Source organism: Eurosta solidaginis, chromosome 3, assembly GCF_040869045.1.
Source record: "Eurosta solidaginis isolate ZX-2024a chromosome 3, ASM4086904v1, whole genome shotgun sequence".
Taxonomy (NCBI): domain Eukaryota; kingdom Metazoa; phylum Arthropoda; class Insecta; order Diptera; family Tephritidae; genus Eurosta; species Eurosta solidaginis.
In genome coordinates, this window is record NC_090321.1 from 222,577,189 (window position 1) to 222,590,911 (window position 13,723).

Genomic DNA, 13,723 nt, shown 5'->3' on the forward strand with positions numbered 1-13,723 from the left:
TGATATATTAGAATAAATATCACCAAGTTTAACCATTTTATATTGGAAATTAAGGGAGAAATGGCTAAAAATCTTTCTATCTGAATGAATGGCTGTATGGGATATATATTATATATAGCTCCGATCGAAATAGTTTTTACAGGAAATCTTCTATGATATATTGAAATATATATCACCGAGTTTCACCTTTATACTTTCTAAATTAAGGGAGAAATGGCCAAAAATCTTTATATCTGAACGATCGGTTGTATGGGTTAGGTATATACTATATACATATATATATCTCCGATCAAAGTCACTTTTTCAGGAAATCTTCTATGATATATTAGAATAAATATCACCAAGATTACGATTTTATATTGGAAATTAAGGGAGAAATGGCTAAAAATCTTTCTATCTGAATGAATGGCTGTATGGAATATATATTATATATAGCTCCGATCGAAATAATTTTTACAGGAAATCTTCTATGATATATTGAAATATATATCACCGAGCTTCACGTTTATACTTTCTAAATTAAGGGAGAATTGGCCAAAATCTTTCTATCTGAACGATCGGTTGTATGGGATAGGTATATACTATATACATATATCTCCGATCAAAGTGACTTTTTCAGGAAATCTTCTATGATATATTAGAACAAATATCACCAAGTTTAACGATTTTATATTGGAAATTAAGGGAGAAATGGCTAAAAATCTTTCTATCTAAACGATCGGCTGTATGGGATATATATTATATATAGCTCCGATCGAAATAGTGAATTTAATTGTATTAACAACATGATATTGCTAGCCTACACCTGTATTTCGTTGATTAGAAATTAAAAAAATTCAAGCGTATTCAAGTTAAGTTTAAAATTTTGTGAAAGCGTGTTTTATTGTGTGTTCACTACCTACTATCCATCAATTTATCATTTTTTAGACACAATGACTTCAGTACCAAAACGAAATTTTTACCTAGTATGGCTGGACGAAAAAATACCCAGGAAGAAGTTTCTTGCTATCGAAAACTACGCTTTCGGCACAGTTCTTAAAAATAATAACCTAAGTTTTGACAAAGATATCAAATTAAAAATTTCCATACGATAACACCTGTGTAAAAGTGAGCGTGGTCACTAGAAGGTTAAGCCAATTCCATTCAATTTTGGCAGCCACCTTCCCTTTTATGAAAAATTCTATCCTGCTAAGTTTTATTTTGATCGGATATGAAACAACTAACTTATTAGTTTAACGCCGCTAGGGATATCAAATCGCCCACTGTGCAACGCCTTTGTAAAACAATATGAGAGTTAATCGAAATCAACGAACAAATTTTTTTTACTTGATATTTTTCGTCACGATGAATTAGGCTGAATTCGCTTGTATAGATTTGCATTGACTGAAATTATGTAAATTTATCTCAAAAAATTTTTCAAAAATATTCGAAAATTCGATAAAATGAAATTATTTACTTACAGTTTTCTGAATATTTGCGAGTATGCAGTTTTAAAGCCCAACCAATTGTTTCTATATAAAATATAAAAGTATGCTAGTCTAGAATTGATTATGCTACAAAACTGTATACTCAAAGAAATTCAGATAACTCCAAATAAAAATTTCAAAAATTTTCAAAAAATTTTCTCTAATTATTTCGAAAAGGTTTTTGAAATTTTAAATAGCTTGGTGAAATTTTTGCAAGGTTATATCAGTATGAAAAAGGCAAAAATGAAAAATAAAATTAGTTTTCTAACTTTGGGTAGAAATTTTTTAAATTGTATAATGCTTTTTTATACGTATAAAGCTGTGTTGTTCCGAGTAAATATAGCTTATATCCACCTGTAGTGCACGCCGGCTCATAGAACGTGAATACCACATACGAAGAGATTGAAAGCAAGTGTATCTGTAAGCAAACAAAATATAAAATTAACGGAAGAAAATATGAAGACGAGATTAAGCAAGCTATTAATAATCGAGTTTGCTTCAAGAACGTCCTAACTGAGCACTTAAGAAAAAATTTCCGATTTCAGTAGTTTTTGAAAAAAAAATTTGAGATAGAAAATTTTTGAAAATTTTCTGAAATTTTACATTTTCGATGCATCAACAGATTTTGGACGATATTTCACTCAATATTCGAAGTGTTAGGTTAGGCTGAACTGGCCAGTCAATTAAGACCTCAGATAGAATGAATGCGTCTATGGTAAAACCAGAAACGGATACCTTAAATTTTTAAGGACCTAGCATAACTGCTACCTCGAGATCTGGCAACTCTGCCGCAACTTATATCTAAAGTGTTGACTTGGCAAGCGCAGGACACGCACACGGAACGTTCACATTGCACAATCGACTGCCTATGTGAATGCTATATAAGAAGGATATTTCATTCAATCATTTTTCCAAATGAAGTATTTTAAGTTGAGTTATGCTATTGAATGCAAATCTCAAATTTCATAGAAAAGTTACTCTAAATTTTTTTTTTCACGAAACCAAAGATTTTTTTTTTTTGTTTTTCTAGCAAAAAGCAAGTAAGGAAGGCTAAGTTCGGGTGTAACCGAACATTACATACTCAGCTGAGAGCTTTGGAGACAAAATAAAAGAGAATCACCATGTAGTAAATGAACTTAGGGTAACCCTGGAATGTGTTGTATGACATGGGTACCAATTGGAAGGTGTTAATGAGTATTTTAAAAGGGAGTGCGCCTTAGTTCTATATGTGGACACCATTTCGGGATATAGCCATAAAGGTGGACCAGGGATGACTCTAGAATGTGTGTCCGATATGGGTATCAAATGAAAGGTGTTAAAAGGGAGAGGACCTTAGATCTATAGGTGGACGCCTTTTCGAGTTAACGCCATAAATTAAACTCTTGAATGCGTTTGTACTATATGGGTATCAAATTAAAGGTGTTAAAAAAAATATCGACCAAAATGTGAACCAGGGTGACCCAGAACATCATCTGTCGGCTACCGCTAATTTATTTATGTATGTAATACGCGAACAGTATTCCTGTCATGATTCCAAGGGCTTCTGATTTCGCCCTGCAGAGCTTTTTCATTTTCTTCTACTTAATGTGGTAGGTGTCACACCCCTTTTACAAAGTTTTTTCTAAAGTTATATTTTGCGTCAATAAACCAACCAAATTACCATTTTTATCCCTTTTTTCGTATTTGGTATAGAATTATGGCATTTTCTTCATTTTGCTTAATTTTCGATATCAAAAAAGTGGGCGTGTTTATAGTCGGATTTCGGACATTTTTTATACCAAGATAAAGTGAGTTCAGGTAAGTACGGAAACTAAGTTTAGTAAAGATATATCAATTTTTGTTGAAGTTATCGTGTTAACGGCCGAGCGGAAGGACAGACGGTCGACTGTGTATAAAAACTGGGCGTGTCTTCAACCTATTTCACTCATTTTCACAGAAAACAGTTACCGTCATAGAATCTAAGCCCCTACCTAATTTCAGAAGGATTCGTAAATTTTTGTTCTACTTATGGCATTAAAAATATTCTAGACAAACTGAATGAAAAAGGGCGGAACCACGCCCATTTTGAAGTTTTCTTTTATTTTTGTATTTTGGTGCACTATACCATTACTGGAGTTGTATTTTGACATAATTTACTTATAAACAGTAAAGGCATATAATTTTTTGTTAAAGTTTGACTTAAAAAAAATTTTTTTTTAAAAGTGGGCGTGGTCTTCATCCGATTTTGCTAATTTTTATTTAGCACATATATATATTTATTTTTTTTATTTTAGTAACGTTCCTGCCAAATTTCATCATGATATCTTCAACGACTTCCAAATTACAGCTTGCAAAACTTTTAAAGTACTTTCTTTTAAAAGTGGGCGGTGCCACACCCATTGTCCAAAATTTTACTAATTTTCTATTCTGCGCCATAAGGTCAACCCACCTGCCAAGTTTCTTCGCTTTATCCGTCTATGGCAATGAATTATCGCATTTTTTCGGTTTTTCGCAAATTTCGATATCAAAAAAGTCGGCGTGGTTATAATCCAATATTATTCATTTTAAATAGGGGTCTGAGCTGAGGAACCTATATACCAAAGTTCACCAAGATATCTCAAATTTTACTCAAGTTATGGTGTTAACGGACGGACGGACGGACGGACATGGCACAATCAAATTTTTTTTCGATACTGATGATTTTGATATATGGAAGTCTATATCTATCTCGATTCCTTTATACCTGTACTACAAACCATTATCCAATCAAAGTTAATATGCTCTGTGTGCAAAGCACGCTGAGTATAAAAATTATTGTTCTGGCCTTGAGCTCGAATCGAACCTTGAATCAAGATTAAAGTAAAGATACTTAATTAAAATAAAACAAGTAAAGGTGTCTAAGTTCGGGTGTAACCGAATATTATATACTCAGCGTGAACTTCAATTGTACATTTAATTTCAGATAAATTACTTTTCTATTAGCTGGCTCTAGGTCATAAGGGCATACGGACAGACGGATGGAGGGACGACGGGCGGACATGGCTCGATCAATTTTTTTTCGATACTGATGATTTTGATATATGGAAGTCTATATCTTTCTCGATTCCTTTATACCTGTACAACCAGCCGTTATCCAATCAAAGTTAATATGCTTTGTGTGCAAAGCACGCTGAGTATAAAAAAACTGCTATAGAAAGCCTTTCGTCATACAAAATAGCACAATTTTTAAGAATTTATTCATGAGGCTTAACCTTAATAATACTCTCTAGTGGCATAATCAAGAATTCTCTTAACAAATTTTTATTGTTTAAACGTGCATAAGTACTTAACTGTGCTCTGCATACATATGAATATTTTAAAAGAAAAATTAGTTTCTTTCAAGCAATTTACACTTCATATTTATTTTTTGCAAAATATCAAACAACTCATAAATCTGAATTGTTTCGCAAGTTGTGCTTTATTGCAGCTGCTGGTAAGTGGTTTGCATGTACATACATATATATGTATGTAAATATGTTTCTACCTTTGTATGTGTTTAAAATTATTTGACTTAACCAATCAAAGTGTGCAGACAATTTTATCCAACACTAAACTTTCACATTTCTAATATGCACCACAAATCGACGATAAAAAAAACAAGCAAATTACAAAATGTTTAACTCGAATGTTCGGGGAAGCACCAATTTAGTTGGTTACAAAGTAGGTAGCAACAAAGAAGCTTACATCAAGAAATGGGGACGTGTGCTGCAATTTATTGCTTCGAATATATGTATGCATAATATGTATGTATGTATGTTTGTACACCTAATAAAACGCTTCCATCTGTGGTTTTGGAAAACAATTTTTCAGCTCATTTGATGTTGTTTCTTTTATTTATGGTCTTTTGCAACATTGGTAACAACCATTCGACATTTCTAAATGTTAAATACAGTGGCTTTCAACAAAATAGTATTCAATAATATTCGAATGTGATTGTTTAGGATCTCCAAGTTAGTCTGCTGAGTTTATCTACTAGCATAAGGCTCCCGATCAAAATTTTTTTAAAAGATTTTTTTTTTTTAATAGGGATGCTACTATCAGCGTTATGACAAGCACTTTGAATATAATTAGGTCATGAAAATCTTCTATGCAAAAAATTAATCTGCTTTAGCAGCGATGGGCAGATAAGTGTGGTGCAAATTTGATCAAATTTCATTAATTTAGTTTTTCCTTTTTATTTACTAATATTTAAGAAAAAACATCTTTCAGTTTTGGTGAACGAAGAAATTTGTCATACTATAATGGTTCTTGTGTGTTCATGTCCCAGCCAAAGCAATATCAAAAATTGAAAAAAAAAAAAAAAATATTCCAATTACAAAAAATTGTCTATGCCCCTCGGCAATGATTTGGCGATTAGACCGAGTGTTTTTCTGTCATAAGGGCCTCTCCGTGACAAAATTATTTACCTATCCGATGCCGATCGGAGTGGGCATAAAATAGGTAGGTCCATGTCGCGCCAATTTGTAGGAAAAATTAAAAAGGAGAATAACTCAATTTGTCGGAGCTAATTGCGCTAGATATTTATTTTTTATTTTTTTGAAATAGATTGTACTTCAAAACTGCATACTTAACAAAATTCAGAGAACTCCAAATAAGAAGTTCGAAATTTTTGCAAACATTTTCACGAATTTTTAAACATTTTTTTAAAATACCTATGTGATTGTTTGTAAAGTCTTATACCGTTTTCACACAGAAACTTAATCAAGTCACAATTCTATTTAATGAAATAATTAAGTTTCCCTTTTCATATAGGGCCTTTTGCTTCATTAAGCGAACTTCTGTCAGCAGCCTCAAAAAATATTTAATTTTTACAAAAAATAGTTAAAATGAAAAGCAGCCGCTTCCTTCTTAACTATAAATACAATCAAAATAAAACGCATCCGTAACTACCCGTATATGTTGCACCTAACCAAAATGTGCCTATTTTCGAGAAAGCCATATTATCTTTTGCAACGAAATTTACATTTTCAAGTTTTTCTTGTTTTTCAATTTTTCGCAAATTATTTAATATAATTTATTGTTGATTATCGTTTGTTACATTGACAATGAAATTTGAAGCACCAATCGACTGGATTTTTCATTCGATTAGGCATTCAGTAAAACAATAAAGAGATATTTAAGAATTTGTACTTTGTATGGAAAATTGAGTTCAATTAGGGCTTTAATGTACAAAACTTGATTAATTATTTCATTTAGCCTCTGTGTGAAATTGGCGTTACAAATCTTTTAGAAATGTTTTACTAAAATATTTAAAATAAGAAAAACTGGAGCTATTGTAACTAAATTTCATGAAAATTACTGAATAATAAAAAAATAAAATGTTACGTATACGCACCGGTACCCATCTTCACAGGTAGTATGGATATATTCGCGTATTTAGATAAAACAATGTGCTTATTTTCATTACGCTTCATTTTGTATCCGAAACAAATGCAACTCTAAAAGCAAAAAGTACCTTACGAATGAGCAAATTTCATCAAAAACAAAAAAAATTGGTTGCTCGTCCTAAGATGCTTCGCCCATTTGATTTGTATATCCAGGTCGGCAAGTCATCGGAACTCTGAATTTTCCTCGCTTATTTAGAGAAAATTTGGTTTGAGTTCTTGCAAAATACAACGTTACCTCTGTGGGACTGTAAAAGCCGCTATAAAAAGCACCAAAGTATGATTGGTGATGATTCTACGAAACTAAGGTTCACCTTGGCGGTCGTATGTAGAAATGTGGAATGCAGCGAAGGAGTTCCATGAATTTTTCAATAAGGTTTATTGATGTTAATATCTTAAGGTTCGTTGCTCGGTGGGTCAGGAAATGTGCAAGTCGATGCCTCTCAAAATTCTGGGTACTATGTCAGTAGAGCTCTTTATAACCGACTAGTCACATAATAGATAAGCCGATTAGCAAAATTTGCTTGCTAAAATTATCGATTAGCACTAATCGACTAGTTGATTTTATTCGTATTGTGAAAGATTTGATCCTTCGCCATCTTAAGTGTCAGTTTTCTGCACGAACAAAGTTCCAAAGTTATTCTCATATTGTTCTTAATTGCTTTTGAAATAGTCTAGTTATAATCCCGAAATGATACTCAAAAGATCTTTTGTCCTCAAATTGCTACGGTTTGGTTTCGATATAATTCTGAAGTAATCTTGCAGCTCTCTTTAAATAGTTTTGAAATAGCCTTGAAATGCACCTAAATGATACCAAAATAATACAGAAGTGATCTGTTCCAAATTGAATCCGTTATACTATTTAATGATTCAGAAATAATCTCTAAATCGACTGCGGAGTGAATTGACCCATATCTCTGTTTACGTTTTGAAAACGGCATATACAGAGCATTTAAGTAACACTCTTTCCAAATTTTGAATCTGGATGTTTCTCAGACGTTCTCTGAGGCAAGGCGTTTTTGAAAAACAACCGAGATAAGGAGAATATTGCACTCAGCAATCGCAATGTTCACGAAATGGTGATGTTGTCAAATAATGATCCAGTAGTATACAATACAATTCCTTTTCCTTTAAAACTGTATCAAAATCCATTAATCATTTACGCATAGGGAAAGGTGGCTGTTAATAACCACGGGACTTCTGGCAGCCTACGTAAGCTTTGTATAAATTATTGTTTGAATTTTAAAACTACTAAAACAACAAATAATGAAGAAAACATCGAACTCCTTTGATTGGTGGCCACTGTATTTCGATATGTATAAAGGTATGGTACCTTAAAAAGGCCCTCTAAAAAATTCTCTTTGCCCACCAAAATACAATGATTTTACCAACACAACTGCCAAAGCAATAAACGCTCGACAACGCTTGAATGTGCAAAAGCGGTGATGGCGGTTTTGTTTATTGTTGTTTACACACACGCGCTATGTACGCTCAGATGCAATGTACAAAATGCCAGAGTATCTAACGAAAAAGGATGGCAAGTAAATATGGATGGCGTGTTTAAGCTTTCGTTTAACTACGGCGCCAGACTCCGTCAATTGGTCTTTCAGCGATAGCAACAAATGCGTTGTTCTCTTTGCCATTTACGAGTTTGATTTAAAAGAAAATAGAAAACCATGGAAGGCTTCAATGTTCATACATAACTGTTTGTCACACTAACGCACACCTACAAGCATGCCAATGTGTTTCCATATATGCAAATAAGCTAGCCTATTCGGCAGCCAAGAGTAGCAACAATGATTAAGAAGCAAGCAAAAAAAAACAAAAACAAGTAAGGGAGGCTAAGTTCGGATGTAACCGAACATTACATACTCAGTTGAGAGCTGTGGTGACAAAATAAGGGAAACTCACCATGTAGTAAAAAGAACCTAGGGTAACCCTGGAATGTGTTTGTATGACATGTGTATCAAATGGAAGGCATTAAAGAGTATTTTAAGAAGGAGTGGGCCATAGTTCTATAGGTGGACGCCTTTTCAAGATATCGCCATAAAGGTGGACCAGGGGTGACTCTAGAATTTGTTTGTACGATATTAGTATCAAATGAAAGGTGCTAATGAGTATTTTAAAAGGGCGAGGGCCTAAGTTCTATAGGTGGACGCCTTTTCGAGATATCGCCATAAAGATGGACCAGGGGTGACCCTAGAATTTGCTTGTACGATATAGGCATCAAATGGAAGGTGTTAATGAGTATTTTAAAAGGGCGTGGGCCTAAGTTCTATAGGTGAACGCCTTTTCGGGATATCGCCATAAACGTGGACCAGGGGTGACTCTAGAATTTGTTTGTACTATATGGGTATCAAACGAGAGGTGTTAATAAGTATTTTAATAGGGAGTGAGCTTTAGAGCGATGGGTGGACGCCTTTTCTAGATATCGCCATAAACGTGGACCAGGGGTGACTCTAGAATTTGTTTGTACGATATGGGTATCAAACGAAAGGTGTTAATAAGTATTTTGAAAGGGAGTGGGCCTTAGTTCTATGGGTGGACGCCTTTTCGGGATATCGCCATAAACGTGGACCAGGGGTGACTCTAGAATTTGTTTGTATAATATGATTATCAAACGAAAGGTGTTAATAAGTGTTGTAAAAGGGAGTGGGCCTTGGTTCTATGGGTGGACGCCTTTTCGGGATATCGCCATAAACGTGGACCAGGGGTGACTCTAGAATTTGTTTGTACGATATGGGTATCAAATGAAACGTGTTAATGAGTATTTTAGAAGGGCGTGGGCCTTAGTTCTATAGGTGGACGCCTTTTCGAGATATCGCCATAAAAGTGGACCAGGGGTGCCTCTAGAATGTGTTTGTACGATATGGGTATCAAATTAAAGGTATTAATTAGGGTTTTAAAAGGGAGTCGCCCTTAGTTGTATATGTGAAGGCGTTTTCGAGATATCGACCAAAATGTGGACCAGGGTGATCCAGAACATCATCTGTCGGGTACCGCTAATTTATTTATATATGTAATACCACGAACAGTATTCCTTCCAAGATTCCAAAGACTTTTGATTTCGCCCTGCAAAAATTTTTCATTTTCTTATACTTAATATGGTAGGTGTCACACCCATTTTACAAAGTTTTTCTCTAAAGTTATATTTTGCGTCAATAGGCCATTATAATTACCATGGTTTATCCCTTTTTTCTTATTTGGTATATAATCATAGCATTTTTTTAATTTTTCGTAATTTTCGATATCAAAAAAGTGGGCGTGGTCATAGTCGGATTTCGGCCATTTTTTACACCAATACAAAGTGAGTTCGGATAAGTACGTGAACTGCGTTTAGTAAAGATATATCGATTTTTGCTCAAGTTATCGTATTAACGGCCGAGCGGAAGGACAGACGGTCGACTGTGTATAAAAACTGGGCGTGGCTTCAACCGATTTCGCCCCTTTTCACAGAAAACAGTTACCGTCCTAGAATCTAGGCTTCTACCAAATTTCACAAGGATTGGTAAATTTTTGTTCGACTTATGGCATTAAAAGTATCCTAGACAAATTAAATGAAAAAGGGCGGAGCCACGCCCATTTTGAAATTTTCTTTTATTTTTGAATTTTGTTGCACCATATCATTACTGGAGTTGAATGTTGACATTATTTACTTATATACTGTAAATATATTAACTTTTCTTTTAAAATTTGACTTTAAAAAATTTTTTTTTTAAAAGTGGGCGTGGTCGTTCTCCGATTTTGCTAATTTTTATTAAGCATACATATAGTAATAAGAGTAACGTTCCTGCCAAATTTCATCATGATATCTTCAACGACTGCCAAATTACAGCTTGCAAAACTTCTAAATTACCTTCTTTTAAAAGTGGGCGGTGCCACGCCCATTGTCCAAAATTTTACCAGTTTTCTATTCTGCGTCATAAGTTCAATTCACCTACCAAGTTTCATCGCTTAATCCGTATTTGGTAATGATTATGTCACTTTTTCGATTTTTCGAAATTTTCGATATCGAAAAAGTGGGCGTGGTTATAGTCCGATATCGTTCATTTTAAATAGCGATCTGACATGAGTACCCGGGAGTCTACATACCAAATTTCATCAAGATACTTCAAAATATACTCAAGTTATCGTGTTAACGGACGGACGGACGGACGGACATGGCTCAATCGAATTTTTTTTCGATACTGATGATTTTGATATATGGAAGTCTATATCTATCTCGATTCCTTTATACCTGTACAACCAACCATTATCCAACCAAAGTTAATATACTCTGTGAGCTCTGCTCAACCGAGTATAACAAAAGGAAACAAAGCCAAAGCATTGGCTGCTTCGAATGCGACATACGTTTCTCTGAAAGGATATGCGAAGCGAAGGAGTACAGAAAAAGATAGTAAATGTTGATCTTTTTATTATTTTCTCTTGTTTTATTGTTGTTTTTATGGCAGCTATGTTTGTTGTTGTGTTGTCGTACTTAAAAATATTTTCGCCTAAATATGACGGTCGATAAACGAGTGAAAGTGAATTGTGCCAATATATCTTTGGCGTCATTTATAAACGAACAATTATCGGGGGAGTTAGAGTTCGTGGAAGTTAGAGGGAGTGAATTGTTTACAAGTCTGCAAAGAGTAGCGAGCCAAGGCCATTTATATATACACAATTTCCATCTGCTTGAATGTGCAATTTAACCGATTTTAATTTTTACATAAATCTTATCTGAAGTTGGCTCTATTTCACTTAGCTGACCCAGCAACCTTCGAAGCTATGTTTTTTGCATTTATAGTTATGTTAATGGTGAAATATTTATTTATGAAAAAAATTACATTATTTAGCATAATGTTATCTGTTATAATAGATTTACATTAACTTGAAAGATCTTTGCGCAGAATTTTAAACGAATGCTCACAAGTCATTCGTCAACGTCACCTAAACTAGTTTCGCCGTTGCGCTTTAGGTCAAACCAGTTATTCCTCTGTAAGGTAGGTTTTGTCAAAGACTGGAATAGCACTCAGCGATTTCAGAGTCGGGAAGGCACCATTTGCTTTCTTAGTGAATACACGTTACTGTGTCGTGAAATTTTCTTCAGACGTACACACAGAGGCACAGTGACATTTTTGCTTGGCGTAGACGCGAAAAAGTAAACATTTTCAAGTAATTTTTTTTTTTATTTTGAATGCAGTTTGTTTTTAAAATATCCACAGAATCATGGTTCAACTATATGGTTGGCTCATCTGTACAGCAACAAATTATGTCTGTTCAAATTGTCAAAATCTGTGTATATGGAATGAAATGAAAATATAAAACATAGCAGTTTTTGTGTGTGGTAAGAAAATGTTGTCAATGGGTTGGTTTCATTGTTAGTTTGCCATCTCCTTTTGACACTCACATCGACCATGCAATATTAAAAATAAAATCAGCTGATGAGATGAGCCAACCATATAATTGAGCCATGCACAGTATATAACGGTAATTATCATTTCTTATAATTATTGTTTTTCATGGCATAATCTGCTGTCAAACTGTGAGTTGTTGAGGAGGCGCTAAGTAGTGCAATTTACAGAAGTGAAATAAAAAAAAATTTAATAAAAAAATTAAAATTAAATAAAACTTTGTGGTGAAACAAAAGCTAAAATATTTTTTGGTTATTTAAAATCTAGACGTAATTGTGTTATTTTGCAAGTGCTCACACATTTTTTGGTTGAGTATTTTTTACGAAATTATGAGTTTTTTAATGTGTATCATTTTTGTGCTGAAAATATATAAAACCGTGAAAAGAAAAGCCTGCCAAAAGTTTGAACCACTCTGCATTACAATAATTTTTGTATTTCTGCAATAAGTCAAATGATTTTTCATCCCTGTGTGTCCCCGTTTTGATGTAATGACGTCAACAAAGAGGCAGTTGTATGAGATGTGGGTTGCAGAACGTGGCTAAAAGCGAAAGGATAAAGACCTCGTGTGTACTGTTTTAGGGAGGGAGTAAATAGAGACGAGGGATTGTATGATGAATGCTGCAGAAAAGTTAGAACTTTTCTTTGTCATAGCTTCGTATGAGATGGATTCAAGTGAATTACACCAAAGTAAATTTTCTTGGCAAGTTTGCTTCACGGTTTGAAGAAGATAAGAAATTTAAATATAGGTATGTTCAATTGTGAATAAAAGAACAAGATAAGGCTATAAGAAAGTTTTTGTTTGGGGTAAATTCAAAATTTTTGGAGGGGGTACAACCCCCCAAACCGCCCACCCCCTTCGCATATTCTCACTGAAAGGTAAGGCATACAAACACTTGGTTTGAATGAAATATATTAATTTTTCAGTGAGTTATTAATTTTTCGCGTCTAAATCATAAAAAAATGCCACTGTGAGACGTGGCATGGAGAAGAGTTGGTACTAGTTGTAATACTGAAAAGGAGCTCTTACCAACTGCTTATTAATGGCGAAGGTACACCGTCTGGATGGCGGTGGAACCAGTAGCCAGGCTGATGACGTGATTTGTAGCATACTAGTATCTTACTGATCAGTGGTGGCGAGGGGGGGGCGGGGGTTGTACAGGCAGTGGTCGGACATGCGGTTGGTGGCTGTGATGATAAATCGTTGGTTCGATTCCCAAGTATCCTGTGGTTGGTGGGATTGGTGAATCGGTGGATGTCAGCGAGTAGAATTGTTGGATCGGTGGTGCCGAATAGCTAGATTGATTCCAAAGTAACCGATATTTGTTGGAATCTGTACTTGGCGAATCGTAGATTACGAATCGCTGGTGTGGTGGATGTCGGTGAATAGGATTTGTGAATCGTTGACGACGAAGCAGTGTTTCGACCCCAAGCACGGTGGTTGGTGAAATCGATGTCAAGTTAC

The 13,723-nt window shown here is 34.4% G+C and overlaps 2 protein-coding genes across 6 annotated transcripts in view; one reads left to right on the forward strand and one right to left on the reverse strand.

The window, feature by feature from the left end:
* Window positions 1-13,723, forward strand: part of dpr1 (defective proboscis extension response 1) — a 550,132-nt gene that overhangs the window by 305,387 nt on the left and 231,022 nt on the right. The gene's annotated exons all lie outside the window — the stretch shown is intronic.
* The window catches only part of LOC137246984 (uncharacterized), a 39,626-nt gene that overhangs the window by 4,540 nt on the left and 21,363 nt on the right, over window positions 1-13,723 (reverse strand). Inside the window, exon 4 of the mRNA XM_067778051.1 lies at window positions 1,821-1,884. Within this exon, the coding sequence (XP_067634152.1) occupies window positions 1,821-1,884 (64 nt within the window). The remainder of the gene's footprint in view (window positions 1-1,820; window positions 1,885-13,723) is intronic.